The sequence below is a fragment of the Molossus molossus genome, unplaced genomic scaffold (genome assembly GCF_014108415.1).
Source record: "Molossus molossus isolate mMolMol1 unplaced genomic scaffold, mMolMol1.p scaffold_m16_p_9, whole genome shotgun sequence".
NCBI lineage: Eukaryota > Metazoa > Chordata > Mammalia > Chiroptera > Molossidae > Molossus > Molossus molossus.
The window spans coordinates 10,748,658-10,769,834 of record NW_023425403.1 but is presented as its reverse complement, the minus strand read 5'-3'; the positions used below and the strand labels follow the sequence as shown (position 1 = coordinate 10,769,834).

The window sequence follows — 21,177 nt, the reverse complement described above, 5'->3', positions numbered from 1 at the left end:
TTAACTTTTAGTCATATAGATTTTGTACACTTAAGTTTATTCCAAGGCAACTTATCTATTTTTGGTTTGTATTTGGTGATTATTATAAATGAGGTCTTTTCTAAGATTTTTTTCTTATGTGGTGTGCTTAATTGTATATATAAAAGCAATGAATTTCTTACATTAATATTTTACTATTAGGAATCTTGAATCCAATTTTATAAATTAAATATTTAATGTGTATCAGATAGTATGCTAGATAGTGGAAAATAAAGATGAAGAATAGATTATCCCTAAGGATACATCATTAAGGGTATTATTATTAATAATGAATTATAAATTTTATCAGGATTCGTCTGTTATGAGAATTATGAGTTTTTTACTCATTTTACCTATAGGAATATATTTACTACATTAAACCATCTTTGCTTCTGGGATAAAAAATAACCTATTGGTTCGACCTCCTTGCTGATCTTTAAATTTTTTTTCTTTCTTGTTTTGTTTTTTAATATAGTCTATTGATTTTTTTTTTTTTTTTAGAGAGAGATAAAAGCATGGATCAGTTGCCTCCTGCACGCCCCCTACTGGGGATCGAGCCCACAACCCCGGGCACGTGCCCTGCCTGAGAATGGAACCAGGACTTCTCAGTCCATGGGATGACACTCAGTCCACTGAGCCACACTGGCCCGGCTCTTTTTCTGTTTTGAATAAGTTTTTACTTAATATTTTATTTTGTCCTGCATTTTTAAACTTTGTGTCATTTTGTTTGGGGTGTGTCTCTGGAAAGAAAATTGTGTTGAAGTAATGCTGTTTGGCTTCTTTTTAAAAATGTTTTATTTATATTTTATTTTCATAAGAACACTTAACATGAGATTTATTCTCTTAACAGATCTGTAAGTATACAGTATAGTTTGTAACTATAGGTACAGTGATGTTCAGCAGATCCTTAGAGCTGACTCATCTGGCTTCACTGAAACTTTGTGCTGCTTGGTTAGGAACTCCCAGGTCCCCAGCCCTTGGGAACCACCATTCTATTCTTTGCTTCTGTGAATTTCCCTGTTTTGGATCCCTCAGATAGGTGAAATCATGCAGTATTTATCTTACTGTGACTGGCTTATTTCACTTAGGATCATGTCAGCTTCAAATTCTTTTTTGGTTAATCCTCACCTAAGGATATTTTTCCATTGATTTTTTAGATAGAGTGGAAGGGAAGTGGGGAGAGAGAGAAACATCGATGGGAGAGAGACACATCAATTGGTTACCTCCTGCATGACCCCATTTAGGGCCAAGGATCAAACCTACAACCCAGGTTACATGCCCTTGACTGGGAATCGAACCTGTGACACTTGGATCCGTGGGGCGCTCTACCCACTGAGCAAAACTGGTCAGGGCTCAACTTGCAGTTCTTAAATGTGCATTACCTGAGGGCCTTTGCCTATACCAGTCCCTGCGCCTGGATTGGTCTTCCTGTGTGTATCCATATGGCTTGCTCCTGTGCTTCCTTTAGGTTTCAAGTGTCTCCCTACCACAGCAGTCTAATAATTCATAGGAAATATCACCTTTCTTCATCAATATATTCTTTACTGTTCTTTTTCTTATAGTATTTATCTCTTCCCAACCAATATTTTATGTTCATCTTTAAATTTGTTCATTGTCTCTCCCCAATAGGAGTATCTTTAAAAAAACAAGAATTTGTCCTGTTCACTGTAATTCTTTGGGTGCCTAGTCATGACCCTGGCCCTTGATAGGTACTCAGTGAATATTTGAATTTATTCCTTTTGCAGTGTAATGGTTAAGGTGACTGGGCCTCAGCCCATTATGCTGTTTCCAATCCTTATTCTGCCACTACTAAGTACTTGACCTTGGGCCAGACATTGCCAAAGACATTAACTTCTAGCTCCTTCATCTGGAAAATGGGATAATAATACAACCTGCCTCATATGATTGTTTTAAGATGAATTTATCCTCTCAGGCTTTTAAAACAGGTTGGCATATAGAAAACTTTGAAATGATAGCTTTTTATTACTGATATTTTTTCAACAAGCATTTATTGAGCACTGACTAGGTACCAGGCACTGTGTTAATAATGCAAAGTGCACAAATCCGTCTTCATGGAACTTATGGAACAGTAGATATGAATGAAGAATCATTGACATCACATGGGAAGGGCATGGTGCTCTGAATTGGAGTTAGGTTGGCGAAGGGTGGGGAAAAGAACATTCTATAAGAGGTGAAGAGCAGTGTATGAAGGTGGGTCCCAGTGGCACTGCAGCTGCAGGCTGTTGACCAGCTGTGGGGACGTCTGAGCAGCATACCTCAGGGGCTGTGTGGCCTCCTCTCCTGGTCTCTGCCCTACCGCTACCTTCTCTGTAGCAGTACATTCTGTCTGCAATCTGTTCAAGGTCCTTGAACATGCCGCCTGTTTCACACACCGTGCTTGACATCTACTTTTCCTTCTACCTTAAATACCCTTCCCTTTCTTTCTTTGCCTGGAAAAGTATTTTCAAAAATCAGCTCAAGTGTTAAAACTTATGATGCCTTTCCTAACCCTCAGCTATATATCCTTATCTCCTCTGTCCATTGCTTGCTGAGTCACTACTTTGCATTGACTTTGGTCTTCCCGCTACACAGTGAACCCTTTAAAGAAAGACTCTTGATCTTTAAAGTAACTTTTTTCACTGTACTCTACATTTTGAGGTTGGTGTTAAATGTTTATTGTATTGAATTGTGTGAAAAAAAGGAAAAGGCCTCATCTGTCATCAGAAGTTTAGGGTTACTTACTCCTTTTCAAAGGACAAACGAAGTATTCCCTTTTATTTCACTTAATGATGAGCCTAGTGTGCACAGATTTGCTTTTAGTACAAGTGATAGACCTGGGAGTGGTAACTTGGAAGAGGGTGCAGTTCTCAGACATGAGCACAAAGTGCTTCAGTAAGGAGGCACCTAGCACTTAGCAGTACTGCCAAGGATACGCTGATGTGACCTGGGTGTGGGATGATGTGGGCCACGACCAATAAATCTGGGAAGGCAGCAGCCACACCCATGACAAACGGGAAGTCTCATTAAACTGAGCTTATTTTCCTATTGGGCAAGCAACTCCAAGAGGACATGAATAAAAATGAAATGTGTGCAAGATATTGATGGCTTGTTCTTTGGTACAGTTCAGACACTTCTGAAATTGAAGAAGATGACAACGAGTCTATAAAAATCAGTGCAAAAAAGGTATGTAGGCGTGTTCTCTCTTCTATTTTAAGTTGTAAGATACTTCATTCCTACTTAGATTGGATGTCCGTAGAGTAAATGTTCCATAAAATATTTCATGTCCTGTTTAGATTGGACATAGATGAAAAAGTTCTGTAGTAACATTTTTCATAGAGAAAGAGTATTATGTTTTAGAAGGTACTTTTTATTTTATTTTTATTTTTTTATTTCTTTTTTAATCCTCGCCTGAGGACATTTTTTTGTTTTTTGTTCAGATGGAGTGGGAGGGTGAGAGAGGAAGAGACAGAGAGAGAAACATCGATGTGAAAGGGACACATCGAGTGGTTGCCACCCACACGACCCAACCAGGCCCGGGGACAAAGTGCGACCGAGGTACGTGCCCTTAGCGGGAACCGAACCCGGATCTCTCCAGACCGCAGGCCAATGCTCTAACCACTGAGCAAAACCGGCCAGGGCTAGAAGGTACTTTTTAAATAAAAAGTGAAATATTTTTATATTGGACGTGTTTTTCATTACAGAGGTCTCGTGTCTTTATGTACCTTGTCAGTTTTAACGTGCATATGTTTAGATTGTGATTTACAAAAGCAGAACGATGTAAGTGGGGGTGTTCGTTTGGAGCTTTCTTTAATCTAGGTTTCCTGTCCTATCCACGAATCATGTTGTCATCTCCCTGTTCCCTCTTGAAGTTTAGAAATGAGAAGTGTGGTCCTTATGGTTAGCTACCTTACAAGAAGAATGGTTATCTACTATTACAATAAGAATGATAAGCATTTGTATTTTCTAAACATGTAATGCTGTTTTCTTGACATAGCTAGGAAGAAAGCTCAAGCCAGTTAGTGATGACTCTGAAAGTTGCAGCGAAAGGGATATGATGCTAGAAGATAAACCAGCAGAGAAAGTAAGTCGCCAACAACATGAAGCTACATCATCTTCAGAACTGTCAGAGAAGTCAGCTGGATTTGGCACTCCTAAAAAGATAGGACCTGTTAGTGCCAAATCTGCTATTGAAAAAGAGACCACAGCAGCAGAAAGCCAACTGGTAAGAGAGTGTCTGCCATCCCCTTGGCAAGAAAAAATAAGTTGATTGGAAAATATTTAGGAAGAAAATAAAACATTTTCTCTCTTTCCTACAGTTTAAACATTTTATATTATTTTTTAATTTATTTTACTTTAAAAAAAGTTTTAATTGATATTTAGAGAGAGAGGAAGGGGAAGAGAGAGAGAGAGAGAGAGAAATAATCAATGTGAGTAACATCAGTCAGCTGCCTCTTGCACACCTCCTCCCCCCACAACCATAGCATGTGCCCTAACTGGAATCAAACCAGTAACCTTTTGGTGCATGGGATGACAACCAACCAACTGAGTTACACTGGCCAGTTTTTTAAAGAGACTCTTTATATCTTATTATAAATTATTTTATTATATCTTAGAGTATTTAGAAGGTATGGAGAGGAAGATAAAATATCTTACAATTCTGTCACCCACATTTGGTCTTCAGTTTTTTTTACTGAGCCTTTTTCATCCTAAATGGGACCATGTCTTGTCATTTAGTATTCTAGAATATAGTTTTAATGAATGCATGACATTTCATTCATGATAGTGCCATAGTTTAGTTACTCTCTTACTAGTGAATGGTTGCATTTAAAGAAATATTTAAGTGCTGTCACCCTGGCCAGTTTGGCTCAGTGGTTGAGCATCAGCCTGCAGGCCAGAGAGTCCCGGGTTTGGTTCCTGCTAGGGGCACGTACCACACACACACACACACACACACAAAAAAAAAATCTTTTAAGTGTTGTGATGAATTTCTAGCTAAATGTTTGTGTGCACCCTTGATCATTTAGAAAAAAAATTGCTCTAAGATTCTTGACATAAAATATCTTGATCAAGCTCTTACTATGTCTTCGCCTGCACCTCGATTTTGGCCCATTGACATGGATTTCGGACTTCTGACCTCCACAACTGGTGGAGAATACATTTCCGTTATTTTAAGGCACCAAGTTGTGGTAATTTATTAATAGCAGTTACAAGAAACTAATCCACTCTCCAAGGACATTTTCTTTTAATTATGTTGCTTTTCGGTTTTAGAATTTCCTTTTATTTCTTTTAAGTATAGTTTCTACTGAGATTCCCTATTTGATTATTAAAACCATCATTTCCCTTACTTCTTTGGACATATTCATGATAGCTGCTTTGAAGTATTTATTTCCTAAATTAGATATCCAGGCTATCTAGGGTCAGTTTTGTTTTCTGTCTTAAGTATAGGTCACAATTTTTGTGTAACATTTAATTTTGTAATTTTTTATTTTTCGAAATATGTTTTTTTAATTTTTTAGAGGGAAAGAGAGAAACATCAATCCGTGACCCCTGTACGTACTCTAACTGGAGATCCAAACACGCAACCTGGGCGTGTGCTGTGACCAGGAACCAAACTGGCGACCTTTCAGTGCATGGGAGCTAAATGAGCCACCCCGGCCAGGGCTTTTGTGTAACATTTCAAATCTGGTGCTTTCTAATCGTGTATTGGACATTGTTGTTGATCGTTTGTTGTGACTCTGAATTCTGTTAATTTCTCCTGAATAATGTTGACTTTTATTTTGGTAGACAGCTTGATTATTGGCTGATCATATTGAACTTCTCTAGGCTTGCTTTTATTCTTTGCTCGAGTCAATCTGAAAAGCCTAAGGCATTTTCCAAGCTTCTATATCTCAGTAGGACTCAATCTCTGTTTTAGTTTTCTATTGCTTCATAACAAACTAGCACAAACTGTGTGACTGAAAACAACGTACACTTGTATCTTAGTTTCTGGAGGTCAGAAGTCCAGGCTCACCTTAGTTGGATTCTCTACTCCAGGTTTTACAAGGCTGAAATCTCATCTGAGACTCAGGGCCTCATCTAAGATCATTAAAGTTGTTGGTAGAATTCAGTTTCTTGCTCTTGTAGGCCTGAGGCTCTTATTTTCTCTCTGGTTGAAGCTGGGGGTCACTCTCAGCACCTAGAGGCTGCCCTTTGGTCCTAGTCATGTGGCCCCTATATCCTCAAAGCCAGCCAGAGAATCTCTCCATCCGGCTTCAGCAGTGTCTTATACAATGTGACTTAATCAAGGCAGCTGCTATCCCATGGTGCTCACAGGTGCCACCACACTCAAGCAGAGGAAGTCTTACAAGTCACTGGGGTCATAGAATTCTGTACCACACCCTCAAGGCCCTGCTCCCAGGTGGAGCTGATCAGAGACTGGTTTGGAGTCAGAGGCTGTGTTAGGATGGGTCTTGAGTAGGCCTTAGTCTAGGGTAGTGTTTCTCAATCCTTTTTCATTATTGTCTGCTTTAGAGCCTTTTTAGACATTTTTTCTCCTAATTACTCTCTTCCCTGCCAAAATTAGATTTTAATACCACAAGTATACTGCATATCTGTTTTTGTACTTGGGTTCTTTGGAGGTTTACAGACCACTGTAATATCTAAGTTTTGTTAGCATTCCCCTAAGAATCAGTTATTGCCCTTTTGGGAACAGTAGCGCCCTGTTTGAGATTGCACGCTCTGGGGTATGGTTCCCACCCGTAAATAAGTTGTGGTTTTTCTGCTAGCTCAGCTGGATAACAGGTGTTAACTAGTTTTAATGAGGTTTGTGCATTTCTACATCTAATTTCCCCCAGCATTGCTTATCTTCTGTTACCTGTGATGTTCTTAATCCCTTGACAGCCACTGTCTAGTAAAGTGTGTAGTGTCACTCTGCAGTGTGGAGGACTTGGTCAGACCTTGGGGGGAACCCTCTTCTCTGAACAGCTCTGGTTTCTGCCTCCTGTGTGGACTGGGATTATCATGCTTTGCTGGGATTTAGCTGCTGTGCTGCTGTCTGAACATTGTCCCCAGGTGTGGGCTGGGGGGACATTCATAGGGTTCACTTTCTGAGTTTCCTGGTCGTGTTTTGCCTTTTGTCCAGTGCCAAATAAAATCGCCAACCCCGCCCTGGCTGGATCAGCTCAGCAGTTAGAGCATTGGCCCACGGGCCAGAGAGTCCCGGGTTCAGTCCCACTAAGGGCACATACCTCGGTTGCAGTTTGTCTCCGGCTCTGGTTGGGGTCATGTGGGTAGGAACCAGTCGGTGTGTCTCTCTCTTGCATTGATGTTTCTCTCTCTCTCCTCCCCCCTCTCTCCCTCCCACTCTGTCTGAAGATAAATGCAAAAAAATGTCCTCGGGTGAGGATAAAAAAAAAATTTGCCAACCCCACACTTGATAAGAAGCTGTCACTCCATCTTAACTTGGAAAATAGCCTGATTATCTTAAATAGTAAAAGTTCAACTGCCTCCAAGGCAACCATTGTTAAAAACCAGCAGAAAGGTTGTTTTTGAGGGAGTGAGGGAGACACTTTAATTCTTTTAAGTATTTCCTCATATCACTTCAGATAATTTATAGAATTAATTAATAATACATTAGAAGTAAATCTGAGAAACATAGCTAAAATAGTAACTGACAGTGTTTAATAATACTGTCTTAATCCTTTTAAGAAAAAGAAAGCTGTCCTTGCTTCGGCAGCACATATACTGAAATTGGAACGATCCAGAGAAGATTGGCATGGCCCCCGCGCAAGGATGACACGCAAATTCGTGAAGTGTGTCATATTTTTTATATGCACCCCCATGTTCATAGCAGCACTATTTACAATAGCTAAGATCTGGAAACAGCCCAAATGTCCATCAGTAGACAAATGGATAAAAAAGCTGTGGTACATATACACAATGGAATACTATGCAGCTGTAAGAAAAAAAGATCTCTTATCCTTTGAGACAACATGGAGGGACCTGGAGAGTATTATCCTAAGCGAAACAAGCCAAACAGAAAAAGACAAATATCACATGATCTCACTTATTTGTGGAATATAATGAACATAACAGTCTGAGGAATTGGGGTAGTCCCAGAGATGCGGAAGTGGGGTATAGACTGACAATCCCCAGAAGAGGGGGTGGGGAGGAGATAAACCACAGAACTTATATGCATGTGTGCATGAACAATGGACATGGACAACAAACTGGGGACAGGGTGGGGAGGGTAATGGAGGGGGTATCACTGGGGGAAAAAGGAGAAACATCTGTAACAAAAATAAATAAAAATTAAGAAATTAAAAAAAAAAGAAAAAACAGCATTTGTGGTCTTGCTTCTCAGCAATGTCTTCAGCTGGGCTCAAATAAATTCTTATAAACCGCCCCACCCCCACCAATAAAAGAAAAAGAAAAAGAAAAACTTTTCTTACATAAAATTCTTTATTGTTTCTTTTTTTGTAGAAAACTCAGAAAAAGGAAAGGATGTTTTGTGGCAAAAGAAAGAAATCAAGAAATGAAGCCAGGGACACAGGTACAGAAGAGTGATTTATGCTTTAACAATCATTTGAGAATTTTATTTTAAAATCCTGAATTCCTTTAAAGCAGTTAAAAATACGTGACTTCGGAGTAACTTTTTCCCCCCTAACACCATGAAAAATTTCAACATACAATGGTGAGAGAATTTTACAATATATATTTATATACTCACCACCTAGATTTGATTATTAAAATTTATTATATTTGCTTTGTCACCTGTCCATTAACCCATTTTAATTTTCATCATATAGAATATACTCTTTTCGTGCATCATTTAGTATGTGATCTTTTCTATAAGGTTTCCTCCACTTAGCATAACTTCTCTCAGATTCATCTATGCTATTTTGTATCACTTTTATTGACCCAAAATGTTGAAAAATGTTTCAGAAGAAAACAAAGCATTTTCTCTGTCTTTCAATTTTTTAAAAGGAGAAGTTATATGTTTTTTTTTGTTATAGAAACATTTTAGAACATTTAGAAAGTATGGAAAGTAAGATAAAATCACCCATAATTCTATCACCCCAAAATAACCACCATGTTTTTGTCTGTACTCTTTCATCTTCTTACTGGGCTTCTCTCACCCCAAATGGGATCTATTCTTATCTCAGCATGTCTTACCATATCTTAAGTATTCTATGACACTGTGTCGGAAGATATTTTGTTCAAAAATGGACTGTTGTCAGTCTGTTACTGCATATTACACAGCTGTCTAAATCAGTACTCTGAGTAGTCTTTTTGTTCTAAAGGTGGCCTGTTAGGTAGATTAAAGTTAAGAAAGTGTAGTGAACAAAGAACTCTGTGCCAGCGCTGTTAGGACTGGTAACGAAGGCACAGCAAAGTACCCAAGGCAGCAGCCAGGAGAGCCACCCGACAGCTGTGCAGAGGGACGGTATAGACGGGACTCGGAGACCCTGCACTCGGCTAGAAGTGAGTGTGTCTCCTCCCCTTGCTGCTTCAACTGGAGCTATTGTTAGCAGTTTGGTGGAGTGACTTTTTGTTGTTAATCCTCACCTGAGGGATTTTTTTCCCATTGATTTTTAGAGAGTGGAAGAAGTGAGGGGAGGGGGGAAAGAGACACATAGATTGGTTGCCTCCTGCACACAACCCGACAGGGGCCAGGGATCGAACAACCCAGGTATGTGCCCTTGATCGGGAGTCAAACCCATGAGCCTTCAGTTCGAGGGCTGATGCTCTAACCACTGAGTAACACTAGCCAGATGATTTTTGTAGGCTTGCAGAACCCTGGACTAGAACCAGATTATTAATAATCAGTATATTACATGGGCTTATCTTAATGTTCCAGATATTTCCGACTGTGAACATATTTGGTGTCTAAAAGGAAAGAAAAGCAGTGACATCATGGACTTAGATGTTGTTTTGTCAGCTTTTGAGAAAGCCTTCCCTGAGTATAAGTAAGTGTCGATTTGATGTGTGTACCTAGTAACTTCCCTGGAAGCACCACCTCTGCTTATCCCCCAGATTTTCATTACAGTATTTTCACTATTCAGTTTTACATTTCCATTGTAACTTTTCTTTAATCCTGTGAATTATTTAGTAGTTTGTTTATGTCCAAATATGTGGCTTTTTAATTTATATTTTTGTATTAACCTTCTATTTAAAATGTCATCAAATTCCATGGACCCGTGATACCTATTTTTTTTTTAATATTCAGGTTTTCTTTATGACCTAGCATGTAATCTGTGGGATTCTCTAATTAGTGTTACTGGATCCATGTAGAATCAGTAATTTTTCCTGATAGTTACATCAATTTATGATATTTATAGTTCAAGACTTTTATAAGGACATGATTTTTAAAATTGCTGTCTTGGTTGAACATTTTATCCTTCTTTGTGACTCTCTCCCTTCCTAAAAGTAGACTTTTGTCTTAAAATCAATTTTATCTGATACTAACATAGTATCAATAGATTTCTTTTGCTAGCATTTGCCAGATTTTGGCCTCTTTTTACTTTCTTTTACTTCCAACCTTTGTCTGATCTTAAACTTTTTTTTTTTTTTAACCTCACCCGAGGACATTTTTCCACTTTTTTGTTAAGATAGAGTGGGAGGTAGAAAGAGGAAGAGAGAGCGAGAGAGAGAGAAACATCTATGTGAAAGGGACACATCGAGTGGCTGCCGCCCGCACGACCAACCAGGGCCCGGGACAAACTGCAACCGAGGTACGTGCCCTTAGTGGGAACCGAACCCGGGTCTCTGAACCGCAGGCCGATGCTCTAACCGCTGAGCCAAACCGGCCAGGGCTGATCTTAAACTTTTTTACAATATCTTTTAAAATCAATTGTGAGTCCTGGCCTGTTGGTTTAGTTGGTTAGAGCGCTGTCCCAATATACCAAGGTTCTAGGTTCTCTCCTTGATCAGGGCACAAACAAGAATCAGCCAATTAATGCATAAATAAGTGGAACAACAACTCTATATTTTCTCTTTCTCACTCTTCTTCTCTCTAAAATCAGTACATAAAACAAATAAATTGAATGTGTCTGCATTTGAGTTTCAATTGTTGACTTTAGGCCATTTACATTTTATTGTAATTATCAGTATATTTGAAAGAATGGATTGATAGTTTCTTGATTCTTTAAAAAAGTTATTTTGTTCTAACTTTTGATGTTTTTAATTCTTTCTTGCTTTAAAATAGAATTAATAACTCCCCTCTAATAAGAATAGAACTTTTGCAAGGTCTCTTATCTCTTGATCTTCTCTCTTTCCTCCCATCTCAAACCCCATATGTTTATAATACCTATTTTTTTTAAGTTTTTTATATTTACATCAACGGATCTGGAATTGGTTTATTGTTTTTTAATGGTGTGAAGTAGAGGTCCAGTTTGTTTTTTTCCCAAGTGGATAACCAGTTGTTGTATTATAATTTGTTTATTTTTTTATCCTTATCCAAGGACATGCTTAGAGAGAAGAAGGGCGAGAGGGAGAGGGAGGGAGGAGTAGAGAGTGGGAGAGGGAGAGGGAGGAAGAAAAGGAGAAAGAGAAATATTGATGTGGGGGAGAAACATTGATCAGTTGCCTTTTGTACATGCCCTGACCAGGAATGCAACCAGAAACCTTTTGGTGCACTGGACCACGCTCAACCGCGTCACACTGGCCAGGGCTGATTGGAGGTTTTTGATTACTGATCCAGTCTCTTTACTAGCTTTAGGTTTCTTTAGACTTTATTTCTTTATGATTCATTCTTGGTAGGTTCTAGGTTTCTAGAAACTTAGGCGTTTCTTCGAGGATTCCCAATTTATTGGCATATAATTATTCATAGTAGCCTCTTATGATCCTTTTTATTTCTGTGGAATCAATTACAATTCTCTTTCTTTCTTTCTTTTTTTCTTTTCTTTCCTTTCTTTTCTTTCTTTTCCTCACCCGAGGACATTTTTCCATTTTTTTGTTCAGATAGAGTGCGAGGGAGAGAGAGAGAGAGAAACATCGATGTGAAAGGGACACATCGAGTGGCTGCCACCCACATGACCAACCAGGGCCGGGGACAAACTGCAACTGAGGTACGCGCCCTTAGCTGGGACCAAACCCCGGTCTTTCTGGACCGCAGGCCAATGCTCTAATCGCTGAGCCAAACAGGCCAGGGCCTTTGTTCGTTTCTGATTTTTTTTCCCCAGTCCTCACCCAAGGACCTACTTACTGATTTGAGAGAGAGACATCGAAAGGCCACCTTCCTGTACACACCCCAACCAGTGATTGAACCTCCACAACCTATGCATGTGCCCTGACTGGGAATCAAACCTGCAGCCTTTTGGCATAGGGGATGATACTCCAACCAGCCGAGCCACACTGGTCAGGCTCATTTCTGGCTTTGAGTCTTTTTTCTTAGTCTATCTAAGGATGTGTCCATTTTTTTTATCTTAAAAAACCAACTCTTAGTTTTATTTTTTTCTATTATTTCTGCTGTAATCTTTATTCTCTTCTTCTGCTAACTTTGGGGTTAGCTCTTTTTCTACTTCCTTGAGGTATAAAATTAGGTTTTTGATTTGAGATCTTGTTTAATGTAGGTAGTTAACGCTGTAGCTTCCCTCTTTAGTACTGCCCTTACGGCAGGGTTGGCACGTTTTTGTTTTTGTTTGTGTCTAATTTCCCTTGATACTTGTCTGGAATACTGCAACTTAAGTGGTTTTGGGAATGCTCATAAAGGCTTTTGGGCCTTATGTAGTTGTTAAGTCGGTTTCCCTGTGGGGAATGAAGTCTGGGGCTTCCTCTTAACCTCCTTGCTGATGTCACTAGAAATGCTTTCTTAACACGCATTTCATGATGAGAACTTATACGAAGATCTGTATTGAAAATTGAAGGCCTTCTGTTGGACATTCCTAGCTTCTAAAGAGTTAAAAGGACACTTGATAGTATCCTCTGCCCTGGCAGATGGCAGAGTGTCTGCTGCGCAGTCAGTCACTGTGCGTCTGCCACTTGCCATGAAGCCAGACTGGGAGACTGTACTCTCTTCTCTCTTGTCCCAGGGACCCGAGTCAGTTTCTTTTTGGGGTTGGCTTTGTAGTTTTTGAAGATTGGACAGCTGGCTTTTGGCTGCTTCCTTGTTGGTCAGTCCACAAGTTAATACGATTATTCCTCCAGCTGTTAGCAGGCAGGAAGGTAGGGACTGACGTCTGCTGGTCACTGGATCAGGAGGCAGGAAGACTGGGATTGGCTGTGCTTTTCCACATCACTTGGTATCACCTATGGATGTGGCCCATGTCAGCATGTTTAGCTGACCACATACCAGAGGGTTTAGGGAAAAATATTTCCTGTTCTTTTTCTGTTATTGAGACATTTCCAGTATTTTCTAAGCCTGAGAAAGGGCTGCGAGCTGACCATGCTGTCTTAGATACTCAAAATGCTGTATGTAAAACTGTGTTGATGTGCTAAACAAGTGAAACACACCTTTCACAGTACTTGTTTTCATACCTTGTTTGATCTTTTTTTTAAAAAAAATCTGTTACAGACAAAATGTAGAATCTAAAATTTGCAAGGAAGCGATCAACAAATTTCATTCTAGTATGAAAGAAGAACTCATCAAAATGGTAAGTTCACTGACATAAATTTATTGGTCTAGCTCTTTTTTACTGGTCCTGAGGCAGCATAGTTACTTAGAAGGACTGCATTTGCTGATAATGTGGTAAAGAATTCATTAGAATTATTAGTATTTCACGTTTTAAAATAAATGTAAGATACTGCACGCTTCCAAACATTTAATTTTGGAAAATGCCATGTGAATGCTTTGTTTTGTTTTGTGTAGCTTGCAGAAGTGCAGATGTTGACAGCTCTGAGGCGGAAGAATGCTAAGGTGAGCCGTGTGACTGGAAGCATGTAGTCATGTAGCCAAGTTCAGTGGAGTCTTGGCTCTGGGTTTTATGGCCTTCAGTTTGCATCAGATTTTTATCTTTGCAGTCAGGTTTTTATCTGGTCGATCTTGTGGCTGAGTACTGTTAAAGCATGCTGTGAAGCCCAAAATGGGTAAGCATTGAGTAATGTATATTTACCACTCTTGTGGATACGAAAAAGCAAAGCCTTTCAGAATAAAGAGCTTCCCGTGCTCCAGGTGAAAGGACAGCCTGGGAGAGCACTGTGTTCGGGTCAGGAGACCTCACTTCTTGGCCTTGCTCTGCTACTTGTGTCGTGCCACAGTTTTTTTAAAACTGTTCACCAGCAGCTGTGCAGGGGAAAGCCAGTCGCACTAGGCACTAGGCTCCATCTGTTTACGGTTGACCAGGTGACCCCTGGGTTCTAGCTCTAAACGCGCGTGAACCCAGGAGAGGAGGGAGCAGCTGCCCCTCTGCGTTTATAATAGAAGCGGGTGGAAACACACACGTTTTCCGGCCTGTGAGTACAAGCCTTTGATGTGTTTCCTTTGTTTTAATTGGTCAATTCTGCATTGCTTGTAAGCAAGTGGGAACAGTCTGAATATCCAGCAGTGGAATATCACATAGTCACTTAAAGTGATGGCTAAGATAATAAAGTTTATTATATGGAATGTTCTTTATAATAATGTATCCTGACCCTGCTAACCCATTTCAATATTTTCCAGTATACCTAGATAAAATAGAAATAACTTTATGTCTCAGGAAAGGTCTGGCCACACTTCTTTGAAGTCCTGGTGGTAGCCCTGCTGTTCTTAGAGTTCCCCGTTTTCCTGCAGAGCACATTACCGACGTAATTACACACTGTTTGTATGTAATGTCCATCTTCCCAATTAGACCAAAGTTCCATGATGGATAGAATGGGGTCTGTCTTGTTTCCCGCTGTATTTCCAACCCCTGGCACAGTATACATAGTGTTTGAGCACTTACGAAATTAATTTAACAAAGAAATTATTGTATTACTTAGATGATTTCAGATATTGAAAAGAAGAGGCAGCGTTTGATTGAAGTCCAGGACGAACTGCTCTGGTAAGATATCAAACTCCTCTTTCAGAACTTGCCTGAAAGGATTCTGACATGCCATGTGGGGCTAGGAAAACTCGCTGCTGGGTTGCACTGAAATCCCAGGTTGTCTGAGCTTGGAAGTCCAGTGAAGATAAGTTGTGCTGCAGAGTTGGAGAAGCTTTTAGCAATGGAGAATTCGGCACAGATCTATCTGCCATGAGATCTCTCAGCTCTGGCCTGAGAGGCAGCCTAATCAGGGATTTAATGCATAGACTCTAGCACTAGACTGCCTGGGGTTGGAATCCAGGCTCTGCCACTTACTGGCTTTGCAACCTTGGGCAGATTATTTAACCACCTAGGGCCTCCATTCCTTCACTTGTAAGTTAGCGTAATACCTACACCTCACAGTGTTGTGAAAACGAAGTGAATAAGTACACAGGAAGTGCTGTGTAAGTTTTTGTTAATGTTATTGTTAAACAGGTACCCGGTTGTGGCACTTGTGCAAATCCATTCCCAAGTGTTGGGCACTAAGCCAGTGAGAGAAAGCAGTTTTTCAAAGGTCACACGTTTTTCATCCAGGCACTGGGATAGTTACCCCCTCCCCCACTGGTTTTATTGGACCTTGGAAATGGATAAGATTTAGATAGAAGGGGCAAAAGGAAGGCTTTCTGTCCATGGTTTTGCTGTTGCCTGTCTATTCCTGCCTGAGGCTATAAAATGACCAAGTTATGTTTTAATTCAGCGACTCTCAAAACCGTAAAAATGACTTGATGATTTTTAGGATATATAGGACATATTCTTCTGTGGGCTTCATACTCATTGTGCATCGTTTTTCAGAGTTTTAAATTGAAAATCTAGAATCTTTCACGCATTCATCATTTCAGAGCCAAAGATATCTTAAACCATCCAGTCCACCCCCCACCCCCCGTTTTTTCTAACTTCACTCAGTATACTTACATACGCAGTCTCATACACTGTATGTAGGCTGTTACTATTACATGCCATTTATTTTTAGGAAAACTGATGTTTTTTGTTTTGTTTTAGGTCAGAACCACAGCTGAAACAACTACAAATAAAATATGATGAACTTAAGGAGAAAAAATCTTCCCTTAGGAATGCAGCATATTTCTTATCTAATTTAAAACAGCTTCATCAAGATTATTCAGATATTCAAGAGAGAGAACCAAACGTAAAGGAAACGGTGAGTTCAGTTTTTACTCTCCACTGTGCTTCATAAGCTATGGGCGCGTGCATGCTAGAGTGCCAGGGGCTTGGAGGAAAGAAACGTAGATGCAGCGTAAGTCTCCCAAACAGCATCACTTTAAATCTGGGGGAATTTGTTATATCATCACTTCTTTGGCTACTTAATTAAGGCTAGAGGAATAGAAAAAAATAGTGAAACATGGATTTTACAAAGGTACTTCCACTGCAGAGAACTAAATCCCATGAAGGGAAATGTATCCTTTTCATACAGATTTCAAATGAACAACTCAGCTTTATTATAATTATCAACGTAAGACCACTCGGACATGTTTGAAAGACCAGCCTCTGGTTCTTTGTTCAGCCTTGCTTGTCAGCCGTTGCTTATAGTACAGTATCTTTATCAGAGAAACAAGTCATTATCCCATAAAATGGTAGGTGTAATATTACAAGTTGAGAAACATAAAAGAAATATAATAGGAGCAAGTGTGGTATATTGTTTTAATAAATTTTATAGCTGCTTCTGGATTTTTGCCTCAGACTTTGCTATTATGAGAATCAGCTCAGATTAATAAGAATGTCCAAATTTCAGAAAGAAAATTTATGTATTTGGATCATATATCTTATGATCATACTTGTATTCTTCACTTCTAAATTCAGTTTTAGATTTTTTAATCCTCATTCAAGGATATTATGTTCATTGATTTTTAGGGAGAGAGAAACATCAATGGGTTGCCTTCCTTATGTGCCCCAACTGAGGCACGAACCTGCAACCTAGGTATGTGCCCTGACCGGAAAGGGAACCTACAACCTTTTGGTGTACGGGACAATGCTCCAACCAACTGAGCCACCTGACCAGGGCCAATTTTAAGTTTTTGACAGTGATCTAAGGTTTGTTTATAGATTACAGATCTGGAAATAGAATGTTTTTATATTTTTTCCTATGACAGTGCCCATTCTAATCTAAAGCTCATCATTGGAGTTAGAGATTTAGCTACTGAACTTGGAGAAACTGGTGAAGCTGTGACGCCGTGTGTGAAATACACTGCTGTTTCTCTGGCAGCCCATCCTCTTCGCTTTATCAAGTGTAGCTATTTGGGCATATAGCTTACCTTTTCTCTTACACTAAAAATCTAGTACCAAATGTCCCTTCTTTTCCCTCACCCCTCCCTGACAGCAGGTGCCCCACAGGAGCTTGAACACCTTAGGCTCTCAAATATTTAACTGAATTCCATAGTAATATGGTAGTTTATATTCTAGAAAGAATTCCATTATTAGGTGGGTGGTATAGGCTGACGGATTTTCTGCGCAATTTTCATTTCTAAGAAAACCACATTAAACTACAAACTCTCATAATTATAAAATTCTGTAAGGGGAATTTAGTCCCTTTCCCTTAGATACAGTTTACAACATAAAGTTTGGCTTTGTTAATTATTTTAAAATAAAGAGTTGGGGTGTTGTTTTTTTTCTGCTGCAAGATTTGTATCCTGATTTTGTCTTTAATTATTAAGAAATTTTGATTGGCAACTTTTAAGATATTTAATTGATCCTCCCAATAAATCATTTCTCTAGATGATGGATTTTTTTTCTCATGAACTTTTATGGGCCTGCAGTAAAAGTAAATCTGCCTTATACTTTCTTCTGAAAACAGGATGCGTGAGATCAAGCAGACTTGCTGACGCCCAGTTTGATCTGTATCAGGAATGATGTTTCCAATAATTCACATGCCACAGTTCTTTGAACCAACTGGTCTGGGATGAGGTCAGCTCAAACCTTGCAGAGCAGTTTCCTTGAAACCTTATTTATCAATTATGCAATGGGTTAAAATCAAATGAATGATCCTACTTCAAAAAAAGAGGAGGAATTAGTTAATGGAAAGCTCTATTAAAATTGGCATTTTGTCATAACATGAGCTAGGGAGAACAAACAGGGTTATAAAAGTTCTTGGTATTGTTAATCTGAATGATTTTCCTTCAACAGTATGATTCGTCCAGCCTTCCAGCTCTGTTATTCAAAGCAAGAACCCTTTTAGGAGCTGAAAGCCATCTGCAAAATATCAACCATCAATTGGAGAAGCTCCTTGACCAGAAATGAGACCAGTCTGCGAAAATATGCCTGTGTAAAGATAAGTCCCACGCTCCTGCCCGTTGCCTTCTGAAGCTACTTCTTATGGTTGAAGCAACACTCTCAGATATGTGCAAGAAAGTAAACTTGTCTAGTTGTTCAGGCTGGTGTGTGGCCATGTCACCAGTTTGACTGTATAGTAGTTCTAGAGACCATGATGAACTTTCCTGGTTAGTGTCTTAAGTGACACGTTAAAATGTTGACACCTAATCCTAAGTGGCCACAGACATAAAGACTTTTAACCTATAAATAAATATGCAAAATTAAGCTGATGTGAATACAGACTGACTTTGCTTAATAAGAGATTTCTACTGAATTTAAGTACACTGAAGCTAATTTTCAATAAAATTGGTTTATTTCAGTAAAAACCAAGAATTGGAAAGCAAAATGATAAAACTTAGTTGAATATGAACAGATTTAACAAAAACTTACTAGTATCTAATGTTTGTTATTAAACTTGTCTTCAGGCAAATTATAGCTAGTTTATAGGTATACATAGTTAATTAGCTATTCTTGTAATACTTCTATTATTAGTTCATCAGGAATTTCATCCACTCCACCTTTATAACCAAGACTATTCTCTGCAGCTTCTGCTAATTCAGCATCTTCAGTAGCTTCCAAAAAATTAGTATCGTCAATGCCATTATCCCACTCAGGGTCAGAAAACACACCTTTGGACAGTGTACTAGATGACATATGGGGATTCTCGGTTTCATCATTCATTGTTTCATGTGTTGTAAACTCTTCTTCCTTTAGTTCCAGGGGGGCGGGGATAGACGGAGGTACCAGTTATTCAATCAGAAAAGGATGACTTCACTACAGCAATCTATGTTGAAGGAGGTATTAAGACCAGTGCAACAGATAATCAAATGAATGTGCTACATGACACTGTCTCCAATAGAGTCACCATGGGAATTCATTTGTTGAAATATTACTGCTATTGTAGCCCAGACACTCTAGAAACTCCAAATCTGGAGATGCCTGCAGTTCCGGTGCTACATTCTGTTCAGTAAACACAGAAGACTAGAAAGAGTACAGAGTTTTTTTGGGGATAATCAAGCTGAAGACAAATTGAAAAATATATCTGCTATCTTAACAGACTTATTTCCCTATTTATAAAGTACAAAGTATTTAGAAATCAAGAACATGGGTTGAAAAAAATTGTTATAAAGAAACAGTTTTGAGACAACTGATTATGATTATGGATTGTACATTAGATAACAGTATTGTATCAACATTAAATTTCTGAATTTAATAATTTTACCATAGCTATATAAAAATGTCCTTCTCTAGCTACATGCTTAAATATTAAGAGATGAAGGATTTGATGTTTGCAACCTCCTTTCAATAGATTTTTATGGACTGACTGTCAAATCCTAACACCCCTTGTGATGGTATTTGGAAGTGAAACCTTTGGGGTTTTATTACATCATGAGGGTAGAGCTCTCATGAACAGAGTTAGTGCCCTTATAAAAGAGACCCCAGAATGCTCCTTCCCAACACCTGTGATGTAGAAACAAATGCAATGTAACAGCTGCATCTCTGACCCAGAAAGCTGACTCTCATCAGCCATCAAATCAGCCAATACCTTGATCTTAGATTTCCCAGCCTCCAAAACCGTGAGAAATAAGTTTCTATTGCTTACAAGCCACCTGGTCTATAGTATTCTGTGATAGCAGCCCAAACGAGGAAGATAAGACTCATAAAAAATAATTCGTATGTGCACAGTAGAGGGAGAGAACAAATGTGGCCAAATGTTAACGACTGGCAGATCGAGGTGAAGGGCATATGGGAGAGTTCCTTGTGCCGCATTTCTGTACATTAAGTGTTTAAAAACTAAGATGATCAATGCACTAGAAAAGCAGGCAAGTAACACTGACTGGTAATTTAGTGTAAAATACTTAAACAACAAAAAACAGGTGAAGCAGAAGTGACAAAATGTTCACATTAAAATAAGTGACAGGTACAATAATAGGTATTCATTATACTGTTCTAAGTTTCAAATGATTAAAAAAAACAAGTCATAGCAGCAGTAATACCAAAGTACTTTCAATTTGACATTTTTGAGGTATAATGGATAAGAGAAAAAAACAAAAACCTACAGAAACTACATGCATTAACATACTCCAAATGAACAAGGATGACATTCTTCCTCTTAGAGGCATAGTTAATTTTTTAAAAATTAGTTTGTTCTTGGTCATTTCAGAACACTTTTAACCTATTCATCAAACATTCTGGCTATCAGCTATTTTATATCAAGCTTCTAGAGGACAAGAATGAGATTTCCACATTTCCATTTTGAATGTATGAGTTTTTTCAGGAGACTTAAAAAAAAAAAAATTGGCCCTGGCCGGTTTGGCTCAGCGGTTAGAGTGTCGGCCTGCGGTCCTGAGAGACCCGGGTTCGGTTCCCGCTAAGGGCGCGTACCTTGGTTGCAGTTTGTCCCCGGCCCTGGTCGGTTGTGCGGGTGGCAGCCACTCGATGTGTTCCTTTCACATCGATGTTTCTCTCTCTCTCTCTGTTCCTCTCTCTCCCTCCCACTCTACCTGAACAAAAAATGGAAAAATGTCCTCGGGTGAGGATAAAAAAAAAAAAAAAAAATTGGATAGGTACCAGACCAGTATCTAGAATGTAAACCCAAGCACTAACTTAGCTTATATTGGGTAACTTTTATTCTAACCATGACACTAAAGGACAAGGTCGATGTGTGGGGCGAGGGACCACCACAAAGTCTAGAAGGTAACATGACAAAAGAGTACTTAATAAAAACTTCTTGTAAAATATGAGTAAGATGCCCTGGCCGGTTTGGGTCAGTGGTTAGAAGGGTCGGCCTGCGGTCCAGACAGACCTGGGTTTGGTTCCCGCTAGGGGCGCGTACCTCAGTTGCAGTTTGTCCCTGGCCCTGGTCATGTGGGTGGCAACT

The 21,177-nt window shown here is 39.2% G+C and overlaps 2 protein-coding genes and 1 non-coding gene across 13 annotated transcripts in view; 2 read left to right on the top strand and 1 right to left on the bottom strand.

Annotated features, from left to right (window-relative positions):
- Positions 1-18,540, top strand: part of CENPU (centromere protein U) — a 38,467-nt gene extending 19,927 nt beyond the window's left edge. For 4 of the 5 annotated variants that reach the window (XM_036249740.1, XM_036249741.1, XM_036249742.1 and 1 more), the window contains 9 exons: positions 3,141-3,201; positions 4,013-4,240; positions 8,479-8,548; positions 9,857-9,965; positions 13,511-13,589; positions 13,805-13,852; positions 14,893-14,954; positions 15,975-16,131; positions 18,111-18,539. In XM_036249740.1, coding sequence (XP_036105633.1) covers positions 3,141-3,201; positions 4,013-4,240; positions 8,479-8,548; positions 9,857-9,965; positions 13,511-13,589; positions 13,805-13,852; positions 14,893-14,954; positions 15,975-16,131; positions 18,111-18,224 — 928 coding nt within the window. In that variant the 3' untranslated portion in view covers positions 18,225-18,539. Of the gene's footprint in view, positions 1-3,140; positions 3,202-4,012; positions 4,241-8,478; positions 8,549-9,856; positions 9,966-13,510; positions 13,590-13,804; positions 13,853-14,892; positions 14,955-15,974; positions 16,132-18,110 lie in introns of all 5 variants that reach the window. The other variant, XM_036249744.1, reaches the window with a different exon arrangement.
- The window catches only part of PRIMPOL (primase and DNA directed polymerase), a 57,999-nt gene that overhangs the window by 5,935 nt on the left and 30,887 nt on the right, over positions 1-21,177 (bottom strand). For 5 of the 7 annotated variants that reach the window (XM_036249732.1, XM_036249734.1, XM_036249735.1 and 2 more), the window contains one exon: positions 18,747-19,004. In XM_036249732.1, the coding sequence (XP_036105625.1) occupies positions 18,762-19,004 (243 nt within the window). In that variant the 3' untranslated portion in view covers positions 18,747-18,761. Of the gene's footprint in view, positions 1-18,746; positions 19,005-21,177 lie in introns of those variants that run through there. The other 2 variants (XR_004958039.1, XM_036249737.1) reach the window with 2 other exon arrangements.
- On the top strand, positions 7,717-7,823 carry LOC118623163. Its single transcript, XR_004958246.1, has one exon. It is a non-coding gene; the product is annotated as a U6 spliceosomal RNA (small nuclear RNA).